The sequence below is a fragment of the Pleurodeles waltl genome, chromosome 3_1 (genome assembly GCF_031143425.1).
Source record: "Pleurodeles waltl isolate 20211129_DDA chromosome 3_1, aPleWal1.hap1.20221129, whole genome shotgun sequence".
Lineage (NCBI taxonomy): Eukaryota > Metazoa > Chordata > Amphibia > Caudata > Salamandridae > Pleurodeles > Pleurodeles waltl.
Window position 1 is genome coordinate 1214935253 of NC_090440.1, and position 26441 is coordinate 1214961693.

The following is a 26441-nucleotide window of genomic DNA, read 5'->3' on the forward strand; positions in this document are numbered from 1 at the left end:
TAGTAAAATACATAAAAAACAATTAAAGAATCTAACTCACTCAAATACTAGATGTGGGAAAAGAAAAATACTGGCATCCAAGAAACTGTAAATGTATGCTTATAATCTCAGTTTAAGTTTATGCCACCCCGTAAAAGGTGCTGGCCGTAAAGTGCCCAGATTTGTGAATTGTCAGAATGTTACAATCCAAGTTATCTTAACATAGGACCTTGTTCTGTGCAACATAAAACCACGGAGGATGGATGCCTGCCTGCCGGGACATGGTGTTGATGGCTGGGTAGCTTTGTCTTCAATGGTATAAAGTAGAAAAGGTGAGTCTCAGTTGCCTTTCAATGTACACGCGAGCAATAAGTAAACAACAATTCCCAATTGACCTGTTTTATATGCAAAAGGTGGGGTAAAGGTCATTCTGAATTAAGGCACATGGGTGAAAGCAGGGAGCACGGATTCGTTGTTGATCTGCGTTGTAGGACACACGGGTAAAGGGGCTATTCTATTCCCAGCGTTGTGCCATTGGCTTCTATGAGAGAAAGCGTCAACACACCCATCTCTGTGTACTCAATACTTTGTCCTACACTGACTTCCAGCACAAAAAGTACTCATACACAAGCAAATGTTGTGAGATCATTATAAAAGACGTAAGCAGACCAAAAGCGGACAACATGCAGGTGTATTACCGAACTCACAAATCAATTTAGCCATCTCTGGTGGGATAATATGATTGAGAGGTGAAGGAGAGAAGTATATTTATAAAGATACAGAAAAAAGATAATTGAAAAATAGTTTTATAAGGAGTAGCTCACCATTTACGGAGTAAAGAATACAACTGGAAGCAGAGCAGACTAAATGGAATAAGGGTGTTGGCTCGAATATACTAAATTTGAAGATATTGAGGATGCAGATGAATAATCGAATAATCGCCTACAAATAACTAAAACTAGAACAGCCCGCCTCTTTCTGTAAGGAAGTCCTTAAAAAGCATATCAGCAGCACTACCTCTTAAAAAGTAGGACATTTTAACAGAAAGAAGTTAGAATAAAGGTGGGCTGCACTCACCAGTTGTTGACCTGTAGCAAGGTGAGGTTGGTCTGCCCAGCTATCTGTCGCTTTTCGTCCTCTGTTGGGTAAGGGTGCTGAAAAACCGTAAAACAAGATAACGTCAGGTACAGGGTCTTCATCAGCCACGTGTCTGCATTATGGGAAAATATTCAGAGGTTTCAAGGTTGCAGAGGCACGGACCACTTGCACATGAATGGAGAACCTCCCATACATGATTGGTCTCATGGTAGGACATTTCTAAAGTAACACAAATACCAATTTTTGAAAGAAGGAGGTACTATTAATGAGAAGATGATTATGCAAAATGTTGCACTTCCTGATGAAATTGGCTGTTTTCTATGGTTTCGTCCCCCGTCCACACCCCTCTACTCCAGTCTCTCGTTTTTCCTTCTGTTTGATCACTTTGGTGTGTTAGAGGTCGGTGCTCCCTTGTGCGTATTAGAAGCGGTTCCTAGAGGCACTGGGTGCAATATGAATAAACATTTAATATTCTGTCATTTGGCTGGATGTCTTTTGTTCCCTGTTTAAATGTTATCAGTACATTTAGACAATTTACAGATGAAAGTTGCTATATGTTCAATAATTGGTCAATGTAATTTGTAATGATATTACTGTAGCTCTGTTTACCCTGCGACATCTCAGTGGTAGTACTGGTACCACGAGGCACAGCCCGGAAGATACCTGTGCGGGGACCTATTCTGCGAAGTGTGGTAATGTGCAAGAGCACATTCCCTTCCAAGCCTGGTGCCAGAGAACAAAGCCAGTTAGTGCCTCCGTTCTCTCATCTGAGACTTGAGAAACCGCTTCACTCAAACCTACTCTCAGATCCCAGGTACTTTAGGAACGCATTGCTGGTGCATCATGCTCAACTGAATTCTAGTGGTGTAGCCAAGATTTCTCACTCTGGCATACACATGAAAGGGATGACTCATTCAGCCATTCATGCATGGACTAGTGTCACCTCTTATGGAAAGGTAACTCATAACTAATGGTGAATTCGAGGGTGGGGCTCTAATGCCAGTCTACTACTGACGCCTAGGAATACAACCCCAACGGATACTACTGGGTTGCCTCGCTTACTGTAGGACAATAAAAAATATGGTTACCAGGACTCTTGAAAAGAGGCTTCTGGGCAATATATGCCCTGCTAGCACCCACTGAGGAGCTAGATTGGAAGTCTATCAGTGTCAGCCACCACATACAGGAATGCTACTAAGGGGTGGTACCAACATTTTACCACTCACATGCCCTCAGTGAGTTTGCAATTGCAGAATCTGGCACCCTTATTCCTTTATATGCAGTGGTGAGAATAAACTATTCATGGGAAAGAATTGATCATGGAGGGCCTTGTCACCCATCTTCAACTCTTGTATTCCCCTGAAGAACTGACCATCCATGAGGGACCCTTTCGAGTAGAATCTGTTGAAGGGGAAACACAATGGGGTATGCTGAGATCTCCGTGCATTAGCTCCTACAGAATCTTTCTGCCTCAGACTCCAGACTGGCACACTCCTGCATACGCAGGCAAACCTCTGGCTCTCTGACCACCTCCTTCATTAATCACATAGACTTATTCTGCGTAATGATACTCGAGTAGGGTGACCAGACATCCCAGATTTCCCTGGGCAGACCCAATTTTCAAAGGACTGTCCCGGTGTCCCTACACTTTTGTTAACTTTAAATACATGTCCCGTTTTTTGGGGCAAAGGACAGGTCATCCTGCGAAGCAGAATTGATAGCTATGCTCTCCTTTCTCAGGCGCCTTTGAAGTCTGAAATAATTTATCGGTGTCTGCCAAGCAGTACGGAAGGAGGTTGCTGTCTGCTGCAAACAGAGAGACAGAGTAAGTGTGAGAGGGGGGGCGCACAGGCTAGAGATGCTGCCATTGCTAAGGAAATATAAAAGTAGCAATGTAACCACCCGCTCCCCCCTTCAACTCCCACTTAGAAAACATAACAGGCCATATATAGAAATAAGACTAAAGGCTTTTATCCTACTTTTATATCTGATCTGTCCTATTTTTTCATTTGCAAATCTTGTCACCCTATACTCGAGTCCACCAAGGTACACACAAAAACGGCCCCCGTGTTAGTGGAGACCTACTATATCTCACTCCTCGGTTTCCTGAATACAGCACTGGGCGAGAGTCAATCAGTGACACTTCGTCACAGAGTGGGGTGGGGTCAGCAGTCTCACTGACCCCATCCCACCCTGTGATGACGCTGGGACTGCTGCCTTCCCTCGATCAGCCAATGAGGGAAGGCAGCAGTCCCAAGCCTCCCGGGACTTCGAGACTGAAGGTAAGTGTGTGTGTGTGTGTGTGTGTGATGTTTTAAAATGAATGTTTGGTGCGTGTGTGCATGTTTCAATGCTATAAGTCGTCAATGGATGTGCATGTGTGTATGTGTGACAGAATGAGTGTGTGTGTGACCTTTTAAAATGAATGTCTGGTGCGTATGTGCATATTTGAATGGTATGAGTATTGTTAATGGATGTGCGTGCGTGTGTGCATGTGTGTGTGAACTATTAAAATTAATGTTTGGTGCGTGCGTGCATGTTTGAATGTTATGAGTGTTGTTAATGGATGTGCGTGAGTGTCTGTATGTAAAAGAATGAGTGTGTGTGCTTCCCGCCCCCCCTCCCTCCTAAAGCTGCCAGCCGCCACTGCAGTGATACCTCCTCCGATGGAAGCTCCCTGGTGGTGTCGGACACCTCTGTGCCCACCCCAACTACAGGATCCAGGACCCTGCCTTCTGCTTCCTATACATGCAGACAAATAGATGAAGAGACCTACCAGCAGCATTTAATTTGTGGGGAAAAAAAGCGCCAAAGCCCTTTTCAGGAGGCCATTACAGCTTGCATCACCCATTGACCCTGCCATCACTGGCAATGACAGTACCAACATAACACCTAACCATCACACTCAGACATGTGTCAGAATTCAGACTATTCCAGGCTGCCCAAAGCTGTGAGAAAGGCACATATTATTCTTTTTATGTATATTGAATTATTGAACACTGTTATTGTGCTCATCTCAAGTTAGACAGACAGAGCCACCATGTGGTGGATTGTTATTAGTGCGGATGTCTCAGATTAAGTGCTAGTGCCGAGCACCAGAAACCACTGGCTCAAATTAAGCGAGCCCACAGTAGATGCACTGACAGTGCACCAACTAAGATTTGGCACATAGTACATTTTGCAAGCGGGGATATGATGGGAGGAGGCTCAGAAGATGCTATGGTATCTCAAGGAACTGGACGTCTACACATCGGGACATACCCTATAGATGGGGCTATTATAGAAGTGTGAAAGCTCATAGTGACGAATACATCGGAATTATGAGTAATGCCAAAAAATATCACCCCCTCTAATAAATTTCACCAGGTCACGTCTACCGATATCAGAGGAAAAATGGCCGGTAAATAAAGGGGCAAGCAGAGTTTGGTACATTAAGCATCAAAATCTGCATGTCATTCCCTATTATCAAGGAACAATTCGTAACTGGGTGGTAGTAATTGCACTCGATACATTCTGACCCAGTGCAGTCAGATTTTATTAGGTGCAATACATTTCGCACGGGTTATCGAACAGCTCATAATGAGGGGATTCAGCAGAAAAGGGAAGTGTGTTTTATGCACGCATACAAAGAAACGAGAAACTGTGAGGTTACCAATGACAAAATATTTTAACACTGTTTTGTTTTTTCACAAGAAACCTGGGCTTTTACACGTGGGTGCAGGGGTTTCAACGAAAGAATGCGGCGTTTCCAGACGCCTGTAGTGCAGATGATGAAAATCACGTCTTTAAAGTATACGCTTTGAAAAAGTGATATAAAGCTGTAACTCTTCACGTGCATTGCGTTTCTACCTATGCAATATTTAAAACGATCACATGCTCGTTGATATATGGCCTCATTGCTGCATTATCAATTAAAGAGGAGTCTGTGGGTGAGGCTGCAGGTGCTTAGAAGCTGACAAGAGCCTGGTGATGATAGATGGCCATCTCATGTCTGATAGGAGGCAGTTTTGGTCTACACTCCAAGGGTTTGTTTTGAAGTAATACGGGTTTTGTACCCAATCTCCCCTCCCATGCTCGCAGCACTGCTTACTTAGGACTTTGGAGTTACATGCTGAGATGCAACCATATTCTCCGATCCTCGGCCTCTCTAGCGCAGCATCACCTGAAGAACACGCCACAGGTTAAGGAGCAGGTACAGGGAACCTGACAGCAATCCGGAGTCTGAGAGGAGGCAGACTGAGGGTGTGGGGGGAGTTTGTGCGTTCCTCGTCGGACTGACCTATAGGACAACCAGGTAGTGCCAGAAGGGCTGGTCCAATAGGTTAGTGTAGGGGCCGTTTTCTTAGCTGTGTTATCATTTGATATCATGTTACATCCTCAGGAGCTGGCGGAGGAAGGAACGTCACGGGGATGGAGTAGATGGATTATAAAATGCAGCTGAGTGGGGAAGAATAATTTCATCAACATATCCATTAAGCATTACAAATGTAAAAGTAAGAACAAGCATTTGCAATGCAGCGGGTCTAGCGTTTGATTGAGCTTGAGCAATTAGCATTGTAAACTCGTAACCAGACTTTTATTGCCACATAAACTGAAAAGTAAAAGTTTCACATAAGGGAGCCGACGGCCGCCATCAGTGCAGAGCAGACACACAAAGAGAAATAAAAGTTCACTCGTAGTGAAACCTGTTGGCAAAAGTGCAATTATCTATGTAACCAACAAAAGTGCAATTATCTACGTAGCCAGGTAAACTGCATTTAACTATGTAACAGGGTCGATGTCATGCAAAGTGCTCGACTTCTGCCCAGCGAGATCGCACTGCGAAAAAATAGAAAAAAGTAATCCAGAAACCGGACCGAAAACATAGAGTTTCGTATATTTTCAGTACTTGGTTGCTGCGCTCGTGGAGGGCTAAATACCGGAAAAGGCATGACTTATGCATGCCTTTCACTAATGAAAGCAAGCGGATTTTAAAAGGCAAGCTCACGAACCAATGAAAGAAACTGATGTGAAATGGGTGTGGCTTGAAGCTCAAAGAGATATTACAACACGGGACGGAGCGCTTTGCACTCGCCCCTAAAAAGTAAAAAAGTGCCACAGTCTTAAGGTGCTGCGTATCTGTTTGAAAAAAACAATACAAAATGACCCATCACAAAAAAAAATATATAATGAAATAAAAGCAAAGTCTGGGCTATTACCCCTGGCACCAGAACTAATAGTTTTGTAGAATGATGAGCATTTGTACACAAGTAGAATGCCCTCACACACAGTGAAGAGAGCCGATTACTGAACCGGACCGACTCATTACTCCATTTTGTTTATTGTGAAGAGCAGGAGCAAAATGGAAAAATAAGTGCCACTTGTACACGTATTGTTATTATGATTTTTTTAAACATTAGGCTCGCACAAATATAAAGCTTTTTCTAAGTCACACCTAAGAACATGGGGCTACATGTACTAAAGTGCGGTTTTGCGAGTCAGAGCGACTCACAAAACCTTATGTCGCACAGTGTCATTAACACTATTTGCGATTCGCAAGGGGTTGCAAATGGTCTACCTCATAAATATTCATGAGGTAGGTCGCAATTGCAAATGGGTTAGCACCAGTGTGACACTGGTGCTAACTGCGATTGTTTTGCGACTGCATTCGGCGTCACAAAACAATAATACATGGGACTGCGAGTCGCAATTAGGAAGAGAACACCCCTTCCTAATTGCGACTCACAATCCCGTTTTGCGATTTGGTAAATAGTTTACTGAATTGCAAAAATGGTTTGAAACAAGACAAAGTGCATTTTGCACATCGCAAGCGGCACGATTCACTGTTTGCGATGTGCAAAATGCTACTTACATGTAGCCCATGGTTCCTTGTTTGCTTCAAAGCATCTGTTTTAATGCTAAGAAACGTTTCTCAGTGTGGATTCAATTGTAAATATGAAAAATCAAACATTAACTCACTTTAACATTAAAGTAGCCTGCTGCTTTCTCCTACGAGCAGTGAGCATTTGTGGAAAAGATGTGGCAGCCCAAAGTCTAACATTGTAGTGCATTGCTGTGATAAGAATATTAAAACTGAAAAGATATCAACGGACATTGGTCAGTCCCTCTGCCCAGGATCACATGGAGCTTTTGAAAGGCTGACAGGGTTGTGAAGGGATGAACAGTAAGCAGTTTGGAACTAAGCATGGAGGCTGAAGCTGGAGCTGGAGACAAGAGCATTAGCTATTTGAATAGTTCTTGCTGCACGACCAATTTCATTACATGCTAACTGCAGTAATTTTCAGCTTTGTCTTCAGCTAGTTTACAAGTAAAAGCAATAGGGAAAGTGATAAGGAATCCCTTCTGCCTATCAGCTGCATATACATCAAAAAGAATCTTGCAGGGAGGTGTAGCTGAACAATTATAGCCTTCATGTTTTTCTACATAAGCATCAGGGAGCATTCCATCAAATAGAGAACGTGCTGTAAAGGAAGAATTTCTCATGTATGTACAGGGATGAGTTGCAGACTTCAGTGCAGCTGGTTATGAGAGGAGTGTTGAAATGCATTGCTTGTGATTAGTCGTTCAACATATAACAGAAAAATTAAGGTATCCTTTTGGATAACATGCTGCTCAAAAGTGTTTTGGATTTTTTTTCACACTGGCAGAAACTAGAAATATCAGCCCTGGCCAGTCAATACGTTGGTTTTTCGGGCTGTGGAAACACTTGTGGCAAGATCAGTTACAACATGAATAGGGAGAGAGGGGTTTGGGTGGAGAAGTACACAAGAGAGAAACAGAGAACGTGGAGAAGGATAATTTGGGGGAAAGCACACTGAGAGAGAAAAAGAGAGCTGGAAAATGCATGTATACTCACGGAGTGCTTAAGCCAATAGAAAAAAGTAGTTTCCTGAAAGTAAGCAGTGGAATTATAAAAGCCAGCCAATCAGAGAAATAGTAAACAGGCAGTACTCCAGGGGAGGGACAAATACAAGATGGACAGACTAAAACATAGAGAGCAAGCAAATAAGAATGATAGTCAAGCTTCAATGGTAAGCAGTGGGTGGGCTGCAAGCCTCTATGTAAGCCTGCAATACGTCTTTTGCAATCTGCTTGAGCTTTCTGGTAAGCTCCACCTAACAAATAATCATTGTTAATGTGCAAAACACATTTTGTAAACCAAAACAGTGGCAGACTTTGTTCTATGTAAAGTGAATATCAGGATATCAACACCCAAGAATCTGCAACATTGAGTATTGGTGTATAATGGTCCTCAGGGCTCATGTTCAGTTTGTTCCCCCACAGTTCACAGAAGGAACACAGACCATGGTCCATGGAGCCAGAAAGGTGGAAGTCTTGGGACTGCATAATTGAGGATATGGATTGAGTTTCAGGTTCTACAGGCAGGTAATCCAATGATTAAATCATTCTGTATCATACCTGCAACCATTTTCCTTCATGTGGACTGAAATTTCTGTCTGGTCTACGTTCTCAACAACAAGGAGCAGAATCACTGGAAACATGTAAGGAGGGGCTGTCATATAAGCTTCGTGTCAAACCGTGCATGGAGTATAACATGAGCAAGTGTGACATGTAAAGAAAACGCAGCAGACCTCGCCCACAAGATAGCTGTACAAATTCACCACTGAAGACTTTCAGTGTGTCTGAATCTTTTTTATTAACATTAACATACAAATTCGATTCCATGGACCTGTCAACTCACATACTTAGTTGATATTAATACATCAGCACTCAGCCTTGATATATAGGCCAAATAAAGATACATTGCCAAAGAAGGGCCCATTCTTGATGTCAAAACTGGAATACCTTTCTACCTTCTTCTATGTTAACATTAGTAAGCCCTTTGTCATTAAATGTTTTTGATTCAATATTCCATAAACATTTCTGCAGGATCTTATAAAATAGGCATTTTTCAAATATCAGCATGAAATCGAAAGCCCATTTTCTGCTGAAAGTGCAATTGATTATCCATGGTTATTCAAGTGGAAATTCCCACAGAACTCTTGGAAATTCTACAGAAGGTTTCTTGAACTGAAACCCCTCGTCCTATGAAATGTCTTCAGAAAACGCAATGTACACAGGAAACAGTCTGCCTAACTCAGAGGCTTCACATTTTGTTTCACATTTTGCACTGGCTACCTATTACGGAAAACATGTTTTTGGAACATTCAAAAGAAAGCCTTGCCAACATTTCTGCAAAAAAGGGTCTTTCTTCCTGTGAAAAAACAGGGGAGGTGTGATATAAAGTGTCTTCATATTGTGTGTGTATGGGAGGGGGCAGGATGTACAGTCCTGACCCCTATCCTGAGTGTCCAAACTGCATATACGTGTGACCATTCTTTCTGATTTTGGTCATGCCACAAACTAATCCTCTGTATTATTATTGACCTAGGCCAGGTCTTTGACAATGATCAGTTCTGGACCTTGTTCTGAACCAGGAGGATTGCACAAAGAACACCCTCATAGTGACAGAGGACTACAATCCCTGTCACGGGTTTCAGGTGTGGCACCCAGTGGTAGCAGCATACCAAGTTTGGCAAATTATAGTGATAGGCCTTTGTACCTGTGAGACATGAATGTGCGCTTACAGGCCCATTCATCTAAAGAGCCATTGGTCTCAATGAACCTGGAATCCTGAATGTCCACATTGTGTGCACTGAACATGTGCATGTATGCTACAAGTGATAGTATACCAAGCATCAATGATACAGGCCTGAGGATTACATTTTGGAAGAACACAGCCTGGGCTAGAGTACATGATGGAGGGGTGGTTGCTTTCCCCAAAGAGCATAAGTGTATTGCTGGCATCTCCTAGAAGGGGTAAAGGGGACACCAGAAGTTACAGTGTGGAAAGAGGAAATAGGCTTTCTTTTGAAGCACCAGGGTCCTTCCTGATGCACTGGGCTTTAAATGACGCTAACTGCAGGGGAAGTTACGTAGATGGCAGGGAGTGCAGGGTGAGGCCTGCAGTGTCTTTTGTTAGGGAAATGAGTCATTTAGAGGGGTACAGATGCCTGTCCGTTTTCCAGAACCCGGTGAAAAGGGGTAAAAAAATAGATGGATGCAGTCTGCTCACACCTCTTTGTACTTCTGTAGAGGGCCCTCCACCTGGAGAATGTCCAGCTTAGCAGAGCAGCATTGCAGACACAGTCCAGTTCTAGAAAGTAGCCTGACTGGTACACAGGAAAGAAGAACCAACCCACAAACCAGTTCAAAGGAAGCATACCTGGAGTGCACATCCTCCGTCTGTGAAATCAGTATAAAGGTGGGACCCCAAGACCCATTGTCTTTTCTACCATGGAAGGGTTACTCTGCAGAGTACCCAGGGGCTACTACACAGCCAAAGGATCATGTCATTGACAGCCAACTCTCCAATGGCAAGGGAACATCACCTAGAGTCCAATCTGGAGGAATTTCTGGAGTGTCCTGGATGCCAAGACATCATGTCTGTGAGCAAGGTAAGGAAGCACCAACTCTGCAGAAGGAGCTGATTGTGGGAGGGACTGCTGTAATTGATCCTGGTGTAGGGTGCAGCAGAAATCATTGTACTATTGAACTGGGCAGTGTGATTTTTATTGCTTATCCCTGTTGTAGCTACCAAAGCACCTGGAGCTGTGTCTTGAGTGTCAGGTCCGACCAAAGTCAGGATAAGTGCCTGCTGGTCGTTCGTATGCTCCACAAGTGGACTGCATGACTGTGGCACAGTCCAAGTGTGCTGTTGGGTCACGACCACTCCAGGCGACCAAGTGATTGGATATGTAACCCGGGGTACCTTCATGAGTAATCAAGGATGTCACCTTGGGGCACTGCGTGCTGAAGACAGCGCCCATTCTGCAGCACCAAAGAATCATCACCTGTGGTGTGTGACTTTCTTGCTCTAGAAGAAATGCTAAGTACTCTCCGGAGGGTCAGAATGAGCCATGCCCCAAGTCATGTACCCAGCGGAGTGTCAGAGTGGAATGTCCCATTAATCAAGTTTCCACTGGTGGACGAGAGTGAGCTGCATTCTACAGCTGGCCATCCAGCAGAGGGCCACTAAAAGAAGCTTCCACTCTTCCTGTGACCCTCCGAGTGACACACTCTGCAGTAGGCTGACCTGCAGCTCACTGGAAGACTTCTATGTGCTGCCTGGAAGCTTCCTCCTACCAGTGAGATCCTGCTCCCATAGAATGGCCTAATGCAGCCAGCATTGCTCCTGCCAGCTTGGTGAGAGACTCAGTGGGCCTAGGCTCAAGAGACTTAGGGGCAGATTTACGGAAAGTGGTGCTGCACCGAGTGCACTGCCACTTTCCCTGTGCCCCTTACCACCCGCCTATAGGCACCATGTGTGCGCCGTATTTAAAATGCAGTGCACCATGGCGCGCGGGGGGGGGTAATAGCGTAATTTCTCATGACGCTATTAATGTACTCTGTAGGAGTAGCGCCAAAATATTGGTGCTACTTTTGCAGAGTAAATAGGGCCCCATTCTAAAGAATGGAAGCCCCCTTTGAACACCTGCTCTTGAGCAGGCGTTAAAAGTGCCTTAAAAAATGGCGCAAGGAAATATCATAGATTTCCCTACGCCATTTTTCCGGTTCCCCTAACAGGGGAACACCCCCCTTGCATACATTATGCCTGGCACAGGTATAATGCAGCACAAAGGGCTACAGAGTGGCGCAATGCATTGATTGCACCACTATAAATATGGCCCAGGATTTCGGCCTCGTTGGACCACATTAATGTAAAAAATGACGTTAATGTGTTGCAAGGTGGCGCTAGGGCATTATAAATATGCCCCTCAGTGCTAAGAACAAACGGGGGGAGGGGAGTACAAGCTGCACCTGTTGAACCTACCTTGAACTCTGTTCCCGAGGAGGGGGAACCCAGAGAAGGGGATGGTCCATGAAGGGAGACCTCTGAAAGCACAAAGATTTGCTTCTATGAACTAGACATTCATTCATTTGTGAATGTGTAGTGGAGGTCTGTGTTTTCAGTGTACTGAAGTACTTGTCTTTTCTACAAAGTGAAGCACTGAGTTAGGCATTGATCTTATTGCACAGCTGAGGGGGTGGTATTGGTCCCTAACCCTGAGTACCCCACCAAAACCTTTATTTTTTGCTCTTTCACCTGTTTGTTACTGACAGTGTCAAATCACCTCCTAGGCATTTCCTGTGATGACTCCCCCCAGCTTGTTTGTTGCTTCCCCAATTTATTATATTTTTAAACACTTCCGTTCTCCTCCAGGACTTCATAGCTCCACCACTCACCACTGTTCCCTAATCTCGTGTTGGCTGCTCCCTCCTACCTGTCCCTCCATTGATCCCTCATTCCCCGCAGTTACGTCCTCTTAAAAAATGTTTTTCTTTTTTGAAGGGACCGACAGCTTCACTTTGTTACCAGGTCACTTGTTTTCGTCTTCAAGGAGCTTTCACACATATTTTTCAATTTACTGGTTGAAGGCTGGTATCCGTAAACTTAAACTAAGCAAATAGCAATTTAAAATTTAACCCCTTCGCTGCCAGGCCTTTTTCCCCTCAGGTGCCAGGCCATTTTTTGGCTATTTGGGGCAGTTTGCGCTTAGACCCTCATAACTTTTTGCCACATAAGCTACCAACGCCAAATTTGCGTCCTTTTTTTCCAACATCCTGGGGGTTCTAGAGGTACCCAGAGTTTATGGGCTCCCCTGGAGGAGACCAACAAATTAGCCAAAATACAGCAACAATTTTTTTTTTTATTGGAAAAAAGGGCTGCAGAAGAAGGCTTGTTGTTTCTTCCCTGAAAATGGCATCAACAAAGGGTTTGCGGTGCTAAAATCCCCATCTTCCTAGCTTTCAAGAACAGACAGACTTGAATCACAAAACCACATTTTTCAACACAATTTTGGCAATTTATTGTGACATACCCCTTTTTGACTATTTTTTCTGCTTTAAGCCTCTTTCCAGTTAGTGTCAGAAATGGGCGTGAAAAAAATGCTGGATGTAGTAAAGTACCCTCTTTTTGGCATGTTACTCCCAATTTCTGTCTGATGTTAGTGTGTTTTTGACTGTGTCACTAGGATCCTGCTAGTCAGAACCCCAGTGCTTATGGTTTATGGCGTGCTTGTCAGTGTATTTCACTGTTTTCTAAATTGTCACTGGAGTCCTGCTAATCAGGACCCCAGTGCTCATGCTTTCTCTGTTTCTAAATTTGTCACTACGTACTGGTAACTCAGTATTTCACTACAAATTGGCATACTGGTCCCCCCCTTATAAGTCCCTCGTATATGGTACCTAGGTACCCAGGGCATTGGGGTTCCAGGGGATCCTTATGGGCTGCAGCATTTCTTTTGCCACCCATAGGGAGCCCATGCAAAGGCTTCTACAGGACTGTCATTGCAGCCTGTGTGAAATAGTGCATGGCTATTTTCACTGCACCAGGTCACTTATAAGTCACCTATATATCAGGTCTTCCAACCCTGAAGGCTGGGTGCAAAGTACCTGTATGTGAGAGAACCACTCCACTAGCAGAGTTGCCCCCACGCCATCCAGGCCCATTTTCCCAGACTTAGCGAGAGCGGGGACACCATTTTACACGTGCACTGGACATAGGTCAATACCTATGTTCAGTTTCACAATGGTAACCCTGAATATGGCCATGTAAGGTATCTTACAACTGGAAATTGTACCCCAATACCGATTCCAGTATTGGTTGCACAATCCCATGCACTCTGGGGGCTCCACAGTGGACCCCAGGTACTGCCATACCAGCCTACTGAGGTTTTGAAGGCAGCCCCAGCTGCTACCACCTCACAGACAAGCCTCTGCCCTCCTGGGTCTTGAGCAGCTCAATCCCCGGAAGGCAGAAGAAAGCATTTCCTTTAGGAGAGGGATGTTACACCCTCTCCCTTTGGACACAGGTGTTACATGCATGGAGGGGTAGCCTCCCAGAGCCTATGGAAATGCTTTCAAAGGCACAGATGGTGCCATCCTTGCATAATCCAGTCTACACCAGTTCAGGGACCTCCAGTCGCTGATCTGGCGCGAAAATGGACAAAGGAAATGGGAGTGACCACTCCCCTGTCCATCACCAACGCAGGGGTGGTGCCCAGAGCTCCTCCAGAGTGTTCCTGGGTTTTGCCATCTTGGATTCCAAGGTGGTGGGGCACTCTGGGAGCATATGAGTGGAAAGTGCAAGCAGGTGACATCAGAAACCCCTCCTGATAGGTGCTTACCTGGTTAGGTGACCAATCCCCCTCTCAGGGCTATTTAGGGTCTCTCCTCTAGGTGTTTCTTCAGCTTCAGATTGCAATACTTCAGCAGGAATCCACTGTATCCTTTACTTCATCTTCTACCGTCGGAACAACCACTGACCACTCCAGGAACTCTACAAAACTGCAACAAAGAAGCTAAGATGACTTCTGCAACATTGTATCTTCAGCTCCTGCCAGCAACTGCAACAGTTTCCAGGTTTTGCATCCTCTGAGGACTGCCTGTCTTCAGCCTGTACCAGAAGAACTAAAGGAATCTCCCGTGGAGTGACGGAGTCATTTCCCTGCTTCAGCAGGCACTTCTCTGCAGCGACAACCATTGGCTTAGGTCCCCTCTCCAGATGACAGGGGTAGTGGACTAAAGTGACTCTGGCAGTCCCAACATTCAGCTGTCCAAATTTGGGGGAGTTAAGAGCTTGCTCCCCATGCAAGACAGTACCCAGTGCACCGCATGTTTTCCAGTTGCCAAGGCTTGTGTACAGCCTTCCAAGATGTTCTTCGTGCACAGCACAGCTCAGGCCCCCAGCACTCCTTCCTGTGACGCACAGCTTCCTGAGTGGTTCTCTGGCAGCGGGGGATTCCTTTGTGTCATGCTGCGTGGGCCTCCATTTGCACCTTCTTTGTCCCAAGCTGTGGCACTCCTGTGCGCACTGCCTGGTCTTCTGAAGGCTCTCTGAGTTGCTGAGAGCCCCCTCTGTTTCCTCCTCCTGGGTAGAGGCCACCCTGTCCCTCCTGGTCATGGGAAGCGCCATTTTCAGCTAACTGCGAGCTTTGTGTATGCCTAAGCTTTTTGGCAGAATCCAGCGACACAAGCAAGACTGCAGTCATCCATCCGGTGTGGGACATCATCTGCACCAACCAGGAACCTGCATCCGTCTTCTTGGGTGCAATACTGACTGTTCTTCTTCACCGGTGGTTCTTCTTTTGCACCTTCATCTTCTGGTTCTTGCATTATCTTCTATCAGGTGTTCTTGTGTGTTCTAGGAAACTTACTGTGATTTTCTCCTGGTTTGCTGGCCTCTGGGGTGGGTTCTATTACTTACCTTTGATGTTTTCTTACACTCCCAGCACCCCTCTACCCACTACCCTTGCCTAGGTGGGAAACTGACTTTTGCATTCTGCTATTTTAGTATATGGTTTGTGTTCCCCCAGGCCCATTGCTATCTTTTGTGATTTTCACTATTTGCACTGTTTTCTAACTGTTTAACTGCTATTTCTGCATTCTAGTGTATATACTGTGTATGCTACTTACCTCCTAAGGTAGTATAGTCTCTAAGGTCTCTTTGACATTTGTTTTACCAAAATAAAGTACCTTTATTTTTGTAACACTGAGTATTTTCTTTCATGTGTGTAAGTACTGTGTGACTACAGTAGCATTGCATGAGGTTTGCATGTCTCCTAGATAAGCCTTGGCTGCTCAGCTACAGCTACCTCTAGACAGCCTGGCTTCTAGACGCTGACTACATTTCACTAATAAGGGATAACTGGACCTGGTATAAGGTGTAAGTACCTTTCGTACCCACTACAAACCAGGCCAGCCTCCTACAGTGGACTGAAGTGGTCCCGATGGTCCTGACGTCCTACTGTCCAACTTTGGTGGAGGTAAGAGCTTGCTCCCCACGCAAGAAGGAACTCCCATGCACTGCGTGACTTGCAGTTGCCAAGGCTTGTGTGCGACCTTCCAAGAAGTTCTTTGTGCACAGCACAGCTTAGGCCCCCAGCACTCCATCCTGCGACCCAGTTTCCTGAGTGGTTCCCCAGTGGCGTGGCACATCGGAACCTATTGTGATTTTCACTATTTGCACTGTTTTCTGACTGTGTACTTACCTATTTTTGGTTACTAGTGTATATATTGTGTATTTTACTAACCTCCTAAGGGAGTATAGTCTCCAAAGTATTGTTGGCATTGTCTCACTAAAATAAAGTACCTTTATTTTTGTAATATTGAGTATTGTCTTTCAGGTGTGTGAGTACTGTGTGACTACAGTGGTATTGCAAGAGCTTTGCATGTCTCCTAGTTCAGACTTGGCTACTCTGCCTACAGCTACCTCTAGACAGCCTCTAGACACTGCCTACATTTCACTAATAAGGGCTAACTGAACCTGGTATAAAGTGTAAGTACCTTTGGTACCCACTACAAACCAGGCCAGCCCCCTGCACTGGATCCTGGACAGCTAAATATTTCTGAAAAGTAAACAACATTCTGAATTCAGCAGGGGGACATTTGTGTAGATCCTGCAAGGTTTTCCTACAAAAAATAACAGCTGATTTTTTTTTTTAATTGAGGTGAAAAACAGCCATTTTCTGCACGCTTTACTCTGTAACTTTTTCCTGTGAGGTCAGAGTTTCTAAAGCAATATACCGTTACGTCTGATGGGCTCTTCTGGTTGCGGGGATATATAGGGTTTGTAGGTTCATCAAGAACTATGGGTACCCGGAGCCAATAAAGAGCTGCACCTTGCAATGGGTTTTCACAGTATACTGGGTATACAGCAATTCATTGGGTGAAATATAACACTTCTATTCTGTGTTCTCCCAAATCTTCCGATCAAAATGGTACCTCACCTGTGTGGGTAGGCCTAATGCCCACGACAGGAAACACAACATGGACACATCACATTTTTACATTGAAATCTGACGTGTTTTTTGGAAAGTGCCTAGCTGTGGATTTTAACCTCTAGCTCAGCCGGCAATAAGGGAAACCTACCAAACCTGTACATTTTTCAAAACTAGACACCTAGGGGACTCCAGGATGGGGTGACTTGTGGGGCTCTCATCAGGTTCTGTTGAAAAGAACCCTTTGCAAACCTCAAAATTTGGCCAAACAAAACACTTTTTCCTCACATTTTAGTGACAGAAAGATCTGGAATCCGAGAGGAGCCACAAATGTCCTTCCACCCATCATTCCCCCAGGACTCCCAATCAAAATGGTACCTCACTTGTATGGGTAGGCCTAGTGTACGCAACAGGAAATGCACCAAAACACAACATGGACACATCACATTTTCCCAAAGAAAACAGACCTGTTTTTGCAAAGTCACTAGCTGTGGATTTTGGCCTCTAGCTCACCTGGCACCTAGGAAAACCTACCTAACCTTGACATTTCTGAAAACTAGACACCTAGGGGAACCCATAATGGGGTAACTTGTGGTGCTATCACCAGGTTCTGTTACCCAGAATCCTTAGCAAACCTCAAAATTTGGCCCAAAAAACACTTTTCCCTCATATTTTGGTGATAGAAAGTTGTGGAATCTGAGGGGAGCCACAAATTTCCTTCCACCCAGCATTCCCCCAAGTCTCCCGATAACAATGATACCTCACTTGTGTGGGTAGGCCTAGTGCCCGCAAAAGGAAATGTCCCCAAAACACTACGTGGACACATCAAAATTATCAAATACAAAACAGCCTGTTTTTGTGTGTGCGGGGGGGGGGGGGGGGCACCTGCGTTTTTGGTCCTGGGCTCAGAAGCCATCAAGGGAAACCTACCGAACCTGGACATTTCTTAAAACTAGACACCCGAGGGAGTCCAAGGAGGTGTGACTGGTGTGGATCCCCCAGTGTTTTCTTACCCAGAATCCTCAGCAAACCTCAAATTTATCTAAAATAAATCATGTTTTTCCCACATTTCTGTGTGGGATCACCACACGAGCACAAATGTCCTACCACCCAATGTTCCCCTCAGTCTCCCAATAAAAATGATACTTCAGTTGTGTAGGTGGGCCACGTGCCTGTGACAGAGAAGAGTCAAAAACATGCTGAAAATGATGGGGATCAAAGCGGGTCCAAAAGGGCAGTTTGGAAAAAAGTATTAAGTGGGCAGAGTTTTTATCGGTATAGATGCGACAATGCTGGGTGGTAGGAATTGTGTGGATTTCTGCAGGTTCGGAAAGTTCCATCACAAAAATGTGTAGGAAATGTGTGATTTCAAGCTAAGTTGGGAGGTTTGCAGGACATTGTGGGTAGGAAAATGGGGTGGGGTGCATGTGAAGCACACCACCCTAGACTCAGCCAAATGTTTAGTTTTCAGATGTGTCTAGGTCTCGTTGATTTTACTACATGGCAGCGTTCCAAAGTCCAAAAAACTGAAGCCCTAACGATTCCAAGTGGGACGATTTTGAGAGTTAGACAAGCTCTCATGGCCCAAATGTAAAACCAAAACCCAAAATAATCAAACGTCCTCTTGCTTGCCACTGGGATCAGATCTTTTAGTGTGCGGGGCGAGAGCTGAAAGACTGTTACCCCCTTCAGTTGGGGTGAGGGCATAACCATGCCCATACTTGTTGGTAGCCACCACCCCACTTTTGTTTTTTTGATTCCTGGCATCTAGTAGGTTTTCTGCCCCCCCAGGGAGTGGATCGGTGGTAACTGCCCCCATCTGCCCACCGGTGGGCAGAACAACTTTCTCCCCATTTATTTGGGGTGGGGGTATGGCTATACTCCACCTTTTTTTGAAAAAAATTCTTCCCTGGGGTCTGCTTTCTGCTTCCCTGGGGGGCTGATGAGCCTTACAAAAATAGGCCGATCTGCCCCCAAGGGAGGCAGAAATGGCCTACAATAAATTTACCCTCACAGGAGTGACCCTTACTTAAGGGGTCGCTCTTTTTGCGTGAAATTAGTGCAAAATAAAATCCCTGGTGTCTACTGGTTCCTGCCCCCCCTTGGGGGCAGATTGGCATAAAAAAATAGGTGGATCTGCCCCCAAGGGGGGCAGAAATGGGCTAAAATAAATTTTCCCCCAGGGCAGCGACCCCTGCCTAAGGAGTCGCTCCCCTTCTTTGAAATTACTGCAAACAAATCCCTGGTGTCTAGTGGTTTCAGCCCCCAAGGGGGCAGATTAGCCTAATAGAAATAGGTTGATCTGTCCCCAACGGGGGCAGAAATGGCCTAAAAACTATTTAACCCTCCCCCCCCCATGGGTCGCTCCCCTTATAAATGTAAACAAAAAAAGAAAATCCCTGGTGTCTAGTGGCTTCTGCCCCCACCTCCACTGGGGGCAGATAGACCTAATTATTATAGGCCGATCTGCCCCCACGGTGGGCAGAAATGACCTTAGATCGTGCTGCAAGAATGCTCAGACAGACATGAAAAGGGAAGGAAAAGCCTTTCCTTACTTTTTCATGCCTCCCTGACCTCCCCTGCCCCTTACTAATCTGTTTCTTCACAGATCGCGCAGGAAGCATGCTTCCAGCACTATGGGAGGCGACCTTTCATGAGGTCATGTCACTGGGAGGGGGTCAGCGGTGGAAGGGGAAGCAATTCCCATTTCATCCTTGCCCTGGTAGGGTGGGTGGGAGGCGCTCCCCCCAAAAGCCTGGTGCAGGACAAGCTGGACTCGGCCTCGGCATACAGCGACCGTGGCTAGGGTGAGACCAGCTTGTCCACGGCACACAAGGGGTTAAAAAATGAAATAAAAAAACTGCGCTTTATGAAGCATAGATGTGCATAAGTGGTGATGCATACCCACGTACCTCTTGTCATGCTGTGGTGGATTACTTTTTCTTATGGCAATGCTGTTCCACACTGACAAAGAACAACATCAGCAAAAAGCTCTGTCAAAGTCAACACCTTGGCTAATACTATTGAAAGGTGCACCCTATAGACTTTGCCACTGTTTGTTTTATTTACTATTGATCAATCATGGGAGTTTATGTAGTTTCTCTCTCACCTTCTATTTACTCTTTATCTAACCACGCTCTGTTTTCGTCCCTGTGCCTCACTCACCATACTGCTCTTCATTTTTTATGTATTTTTAATGATTTTGTTTGGGAGACAGCATCTGCTGGGCTGCGTGCTTCTTTCCTTGTACTTCGTATACGCTCTTGTTTGACTTCTTACTGTTCCCAATGCTGTCTTCCTTACTCTCCATGTCCATCCCTGTGTTTTGGCTTTAATTTTAATTTTCGTTTTTACAACGGCTTGGCAGCTGCAAAGTACTTTTGGGCAGTCCTGCATCCTTTTTTGTGCTTTGCGCAAACTTCTTTTTGACTTTTTAAAACAGTGGTTCCCAACCTTTTCACTTCTGTGGACCCCCATTTTATCAATACTGGAACCCGGGGACCTCCCACTGAATCATTATTGGAACCGGGGGACCCCCACTGAGTCAATACTGATAGCTTGGACCTAATATTATTAAATTTTTTATGCAGCCGCCGACCCCCTGATGAGGCTTCGCGGACCCCCAGGGGTCCCCGGCCCACAGGTTCCCAACCACTGTTTTAAAACATTTGAATTAACCATCAGTTATGACGTGTGCATCACGACGCAAGTATATACAGGTGTCTTGACGCACGTGTATGGAGGCTTCACAGCGTATGGGTGCGCATCTTTGGATATCATGAAATGGGTTAGAAAACCTGTATTGCAAGAGTGCCAGGCACACGGGTGCCTGTGTCTTGAAGCATGTGCATGCATATGACTGGTAACAAGCCGACAATAGGTCATTCTTTTACAACTGAAACCGACTGGCTCCGCAAATGTTTATTATTTTAGCTTTCAACGTAAATTTCAACAAACAGACAAAGTCATGTAATAAGTACACATTTTCCAAATACAAAAAAGCTTATCTGAAATTGAAAAATTCGACATTCATGTCATATGTTTCGAATTACTTAAAACGTGTCATTCATGATTTACTTTGTTTTGTATTTTCATATACAATCTTTCAAATTACCAAGAACATCACTCAAATTTGTTATTATTCTGGGCAGGCTTCATACTTTAAAAAGATAATCAATATCTATTTTGAATAAATTATGTCAGTATAATGCTCCATCTTTTTCGAAATAGATAATACATAATACCTAACACTGTTACTAATTCTTTTACTTTCTCTTTTCATAACAAGTCAAAATGCCTGATCCCCTCTTTATAGCATGAAGGGAGCGGCTTCAGCTTTCTATGTTCTCAGATAAATGAAGTTGTTTGCCTTCCATTCCTGGCCTCGACTTCTGCCCTTGATGGATCCTGCGTCTTAGGGGTGGGTTAATATTCCCCCATAAAAACATTTACCCCTTTGTCAACAATGCTCCAGTAATGTCCCTATAGGCTTATTTCAGTAACGTATGAAAAAGGCACCTTTCGCGTGTTTTCACCAATGTCAAGAGCACGCTTTCAGCCTGCACCATGTTTATCAATAGAACCGCTCCTGAACTGTCATTATAGGTTGCGTCAAAAGGTCTTGAGCCGGCCAAACATGCATGCGCAGTATGCTCTCTCCAGTCCAGCAACACAGTTGCTGGGCTGGAGAGAGCCTGAACAGTCTCCCAGTCTGTCTGGGAGTGCCCTGGCAGTTTGCTCCAAGCCAATCCTGATGCAGTGCCAGGATTGGCCGCAGAGCAGGCTTGGAGCTGTGAAAGCAGCGAGAAAACAGTGGAGCAAAGTGGCGCACAACGTTAAGGTAAGTGTTGCAAAAAAATTATTTTACATTTTATTTTAATTTCCCCCGCACGCTGCCACGCCCTTCTGCCTGCCACGAGCCACTTCTGGCTGGTATTGTTTCTGGATAAGGAACTTAAGTTTACTGAAACTTCTAGCGCATTGGTCATGCTTAAATGCAGTGATGTTGGCAGCCCTGACATTTGGAGATGAACTACCGTTATGCTCTTGCTGCCATGGATGCCTGTTGAGAACCTCAAGTCACTTTATATTCCACCTAGAAGGGGGTCATTATGTATCTAGATTTGGGAAGATTTACTGAATTATAGCGGAATTAAGGTTCTGCACTCTGCTGCGTTGAGCTGTGGGAGAGAACAGAACAGAGTCAGATGTACTAAATATGGCCTGCTAGTGCTCTCTACCCATGCTCTGGTGTACAAACCAGCACCATAGAGCAAAAGTGTGTGCATGGTGTCTAGCACAGGATCTGTACATGAAGATTACCTTTCCAATTCAAAATAATATGCATAGACAAGCTTTAGAATATTTTATACATTCCATCTGTACTGTGTAGTGCAGCGCACATGCAATGTGTGAAATGTTTGGAGAAATAGAATGATTTCTCCAACTTTGCACCTTCCTCAAGGTGCCACCACAAAACTTCCAGACACCTCCGTTCACACAGTCTCCTACTCACACACATCCCCCACATACACAGAACTAGATTCAGTGGATGAGTGTTCTCCTAACACTTCCACAGCCTGGAACAAAATGCTGTGCACAAAAAAGCTGCCTCCTCTGTTCTTGAATTTCACAAGAAACTGAAGATGAGACTGTTCTCCCAGCCATGACCCATGCTTGGCTTATGCAGCTTCTACTTTCAGTGCTGGGATACCCTCCTGGTTGACTCAATCCTTCCACAAATAAACATAACATAACATAACAAAAATAATTATGTAGTGTCTTGCAAGTTTTAGATCGGAACCCTTTTGGCCCTGAAAAGACTCCATAGCAGGGTGACGTAATTGGTAAAATAGAATGTAATTAAAGTTTGGTTTAGAATGTTGGAACTCACAGGTACGCACAGAGGAATAAACGTGTGATTTACCGCTCCTTGTGTGCCGTATTTATTGGCGGGTATCGAGGCTGGGGAGGACACTAAAACCTGTGATGAGCTAGGGAATAAGTAACCCAAAGAAGGACATTGCTTTCACAGAAAGGTTGCTGCTGTCAAAGAAAACTGCTTGCGCATGCCACGTGTGCCTTCGTTGAAGTGCTGAGTCAAAGGTTGGCATATGTGGAGTCAATGCGCAACTCAAGCCAGTGTGAAGCATTTGAAGATAAAAAAGACTTCACTAAGAAGTCTACGCATTGTTGGTCAAGAAATTACGACCAATGCTATACTAAAAGGTACCGCTCTTCCACATAAATAAAGTTACACAAAGTACGGAGCATTAACGATGAACCAGGTTTACAAAGTGCAGTCCAAGACAATTATAACTCACCAAAGAAAGTTGCGAACAGAAGCGCTGCAAGGTAAAGATCAACTAGGTGTCAGAAAATGCATACTGACGTGTACAAAGGAGGAAATGAATAACTTACTGAGCCCGCTAAAGAGAGTTGTTGTGCCACAGCATTTGCCAAAGTGGCTCAAGGAGAAGTGCTAAGGATTGGGCTTACAGAGCTGTCCATATCTGAAACAGTTTCCCACTAGGCTGCTAAGTGGGGCTCAGACCAACGTCATGGGTCTTCAAAGAGCAAAGAGTTGAAGGCAACAGTTGGATCTGTGAAATTTGATGATGGCAGTTAAGAGAGAAGACACAGTTCTAACTAATGTTAAAGACGATTCTGAGGCACACGTGTCAAAAGACTTTGGAGAAAGTTTTCATAAACATGATCATCAAACAGTATCGGAGAGCACACTACTATCAATGTCTGTAAGGTCCACACTAGGTACAATAATGCTGCCTTTTTAAAACCACCATCACCGTTTGATACCACCAAAAACCAGAATATTGATGATAGTTGCAGTGCTTGGATTGATATATTTGAGGATCTCATTGATGAACTTGAAGAGACTGATAAGAGAAAGATTATCAAGTATCTCAAAAATCTTGCTGGTGATGATGTAAAAGAAGCCATCAAGAAATTGGCAAGAACTGACAAAGAATTCATGTAGTGTCAGATTAAAAATGCATTGAATATCAAGTTCAATCAAGCAGCAAACAGTGATTATGAATGATACATTTTAAGTCAAGACTGTTCAAGAGTTGGTAAAACCATGGATGAGTTTGTGGAAAGATTCGATGCACTCATCAAACACTGTAAGTTCAATTAATTAAATGATGAAGAAGCTATGCGTCTTAGAGTTATTAATGGATGCTTGTCAGATTCATTCAGATGATGAATGCTGAGCGAAACTCTTATTCTAGAGTGAGTGTTGATGGCTGAGGAGCATGCTGATAGGCAAGCAGCTGACATGGGGGCAGGAGGTGACCAGAGCAAATCAGTCATGAGTGTGAAAAGCAAGCCAAAGCAAAAGACTGAAGGACAAAAAGTGATGTCAATCCATAAAAAGAAGTTATGTTTTAGGTGTGGATTTTCATTTCCACACAAAGGAGCTTGTCCTGCCCCTGGACAGATATGTAAAGGTTGTTGGAAAGAGAACCAATTTATGATGATTTGTACAGCGAAGAAAAAAGTAAATGTATCATGGTGCAAAGACAAAATGTCAGCCAGAATTTTTCAGAATCAATGTTCGAATAGTGCCCACAAGGCCGAGCGGTATTATCAGTTGAGGCAGATTGATGCTAAACAAAGTCGATCATCATGTAAAACACTGTCAAACAGTTCTTCTGTCTCAATATCCAGTGAAAGTGAAGAAAGTGACTATGCAATGCCAACGTTTACCTCAGAGAAACATGCACATGTTGGACTGGTCGCAAGCGAAGAAAATTGCCAGTCAAAGAAAAGTTGACATGACAAAGCAGTAAAATCATACAAACTCCTTCTAAGGTTTAAGACTGAAAATAAATGGTTGTTCAATACCTTTCATTATCGACAGTGGTGCGTCGATAAACATCATGCCTAAGGAGAAATACAATCAACTGTCTCTATTACCATGACTTACACCATCAAAGACCAAAGTGTATACATGGGCTGCATTGATGCCCATAAAAAGTAAAGGTTCATTTGTAGCAACAGTGAAATATAAGAAAACAAAGGTACAAGCATTGATCCATGTCCTTCGGGGTACAGCATCACGTGCCTGTTTACTCAGCTTTAATACAGCTGCTGATATATATATTTTTTTAAATCTGTTTATTAAACATTATACACACACAATAACATGTTTAGCCATTGATAATTTTTCAAATTGTTTACACGCATTTGTAGATCCCTACTGCGCAGTTGCGTGATACGATTCCAAAAACACCCTTGAAAATTATGCGACTAATTAATTAACTAAGGTCACAGCTAAACACCACTGGCATTATTCCTAATGTTGGATTCACCAGCCCTGGGGGGTGGAATAAAATAAAGAAGAGATCCGGTTGTTACACTTAGAGGAGGGGTTAACACAGTTGAGATATTGGTTGTGAGGTGCAATAGGGCGTAAAGCCATTTTAGGAATAAACAAAGTAAAACATATAATGCGTGAAGTCGTGGTCCCTGCATAAGCCTCCAAAAGTGCCGCCTCATGTCGTTAGGAGGGGGCATGAGGGAGATAATGTACAGAAAGAGCGTGGGTAGGGGGGATTGAGAATACCATACTGTAATTATTAAACCAGAGGGTGATGTCTTTGCCCTTGTTATTTTATTTTATTTCAATTGTTAAGGAGGGTATGTGTCATCCCTGTTTTCTATCGCTACCACAAAAGTGTCCCAGACTTCGGGGCCATCCTGTAGTAGGCCTTTGTATTGCAGTAAGCGTAGTGTCTCAGCTTCAGCTTGTGAACGGCTATGCAAATCGCGTAGCCAGGCAACATAAGATGGTGCGTGTGGGGCTTTCCAGTTTGTGGCTATTAGGCGTTTGAAAACAGCGAATGCCAAATCGATAAATCTGTGCCGATGTTTATCGCCTTTGGCGTGTTGGCGTACGCCAAGGAGACATGATTCAGGGGTGGGCGACAGAGTGTGAGATGCAATGTCTGCTGTAGTATTCGTGACCCGATGCCAGGCTGAGTTTATGGGGTGACAGCTCCAGACCATATGATAAAAGTCTGCTGCCGGAGCAGCACACCTAGGGCATGACGGGTTCGCGTTTGGGTATATTCTTTGAATGCGGGCCGGAGATAAGTATGCCTGGTGAATATAATTAAATTAGGTGTAGCGCAACCGAGGGTTGCGGGATATGGACTTAATCGTTGTAAGCGCCGCGATCCATGTTTTTTGTGAGTGTTGTAGGGAGGGCCGCGTCCCAGCGTGCTTTAGCGAGCGGTAACCCAGAGCAGACTTCCGCCATCAGTACTGTGTATAATTTAGTTATGATACCTTTTGCGCTACCCATAGTAAGAATAACAGTTAGTAGTTGGGATTCGGGTGGTTCATTATTGCCGGATCCCCAGAGGTTATTGAATAGTCGTTTAATAGCGTTGTATGTGAGGAAGGCTCCTGTGTGCATAACTCCAGCAGTCACTAGGTCTGCGAAGGTGTGTAGTTTAGAGCTCGAATAATAGTCGCCTACATTTAGAGTACTTATGTCACGCGTATCGTGATTTAATGATAATACTTGGGTGTTCAGAAGCTGAAGCAGTGGCAACA

The 26441-nt window shown here is 44.4% G+C and overlaps 1 protein-coding gene across 22 annotated transcripts in view; it reads right to left on the reverse strand.

Annotated features, from left to right (window-relative positions):
• Positions 1 to 26441, reverse strand: part of PKNOX2 (PBX/knotted 1 homeobox 2) — a 3670033-nt gene that overhangs the window by 115060 nt on the left and 3528532 nt on the right. For all 22 annotated transcript variants that reach the window (XM_069224545.1, XM_069224549.1, XM_069224540.1 and 19 more), the window contains one exon: positions 1057 to 1133. In XM_069224545.1, coding sequence (XP_069080646.1) covers positions 1057 to 1133 — 77 coding nt within the window. The remainder of the gene's footprint in view (positions 1 to 1056; positions 1134 to 26441) is intronic.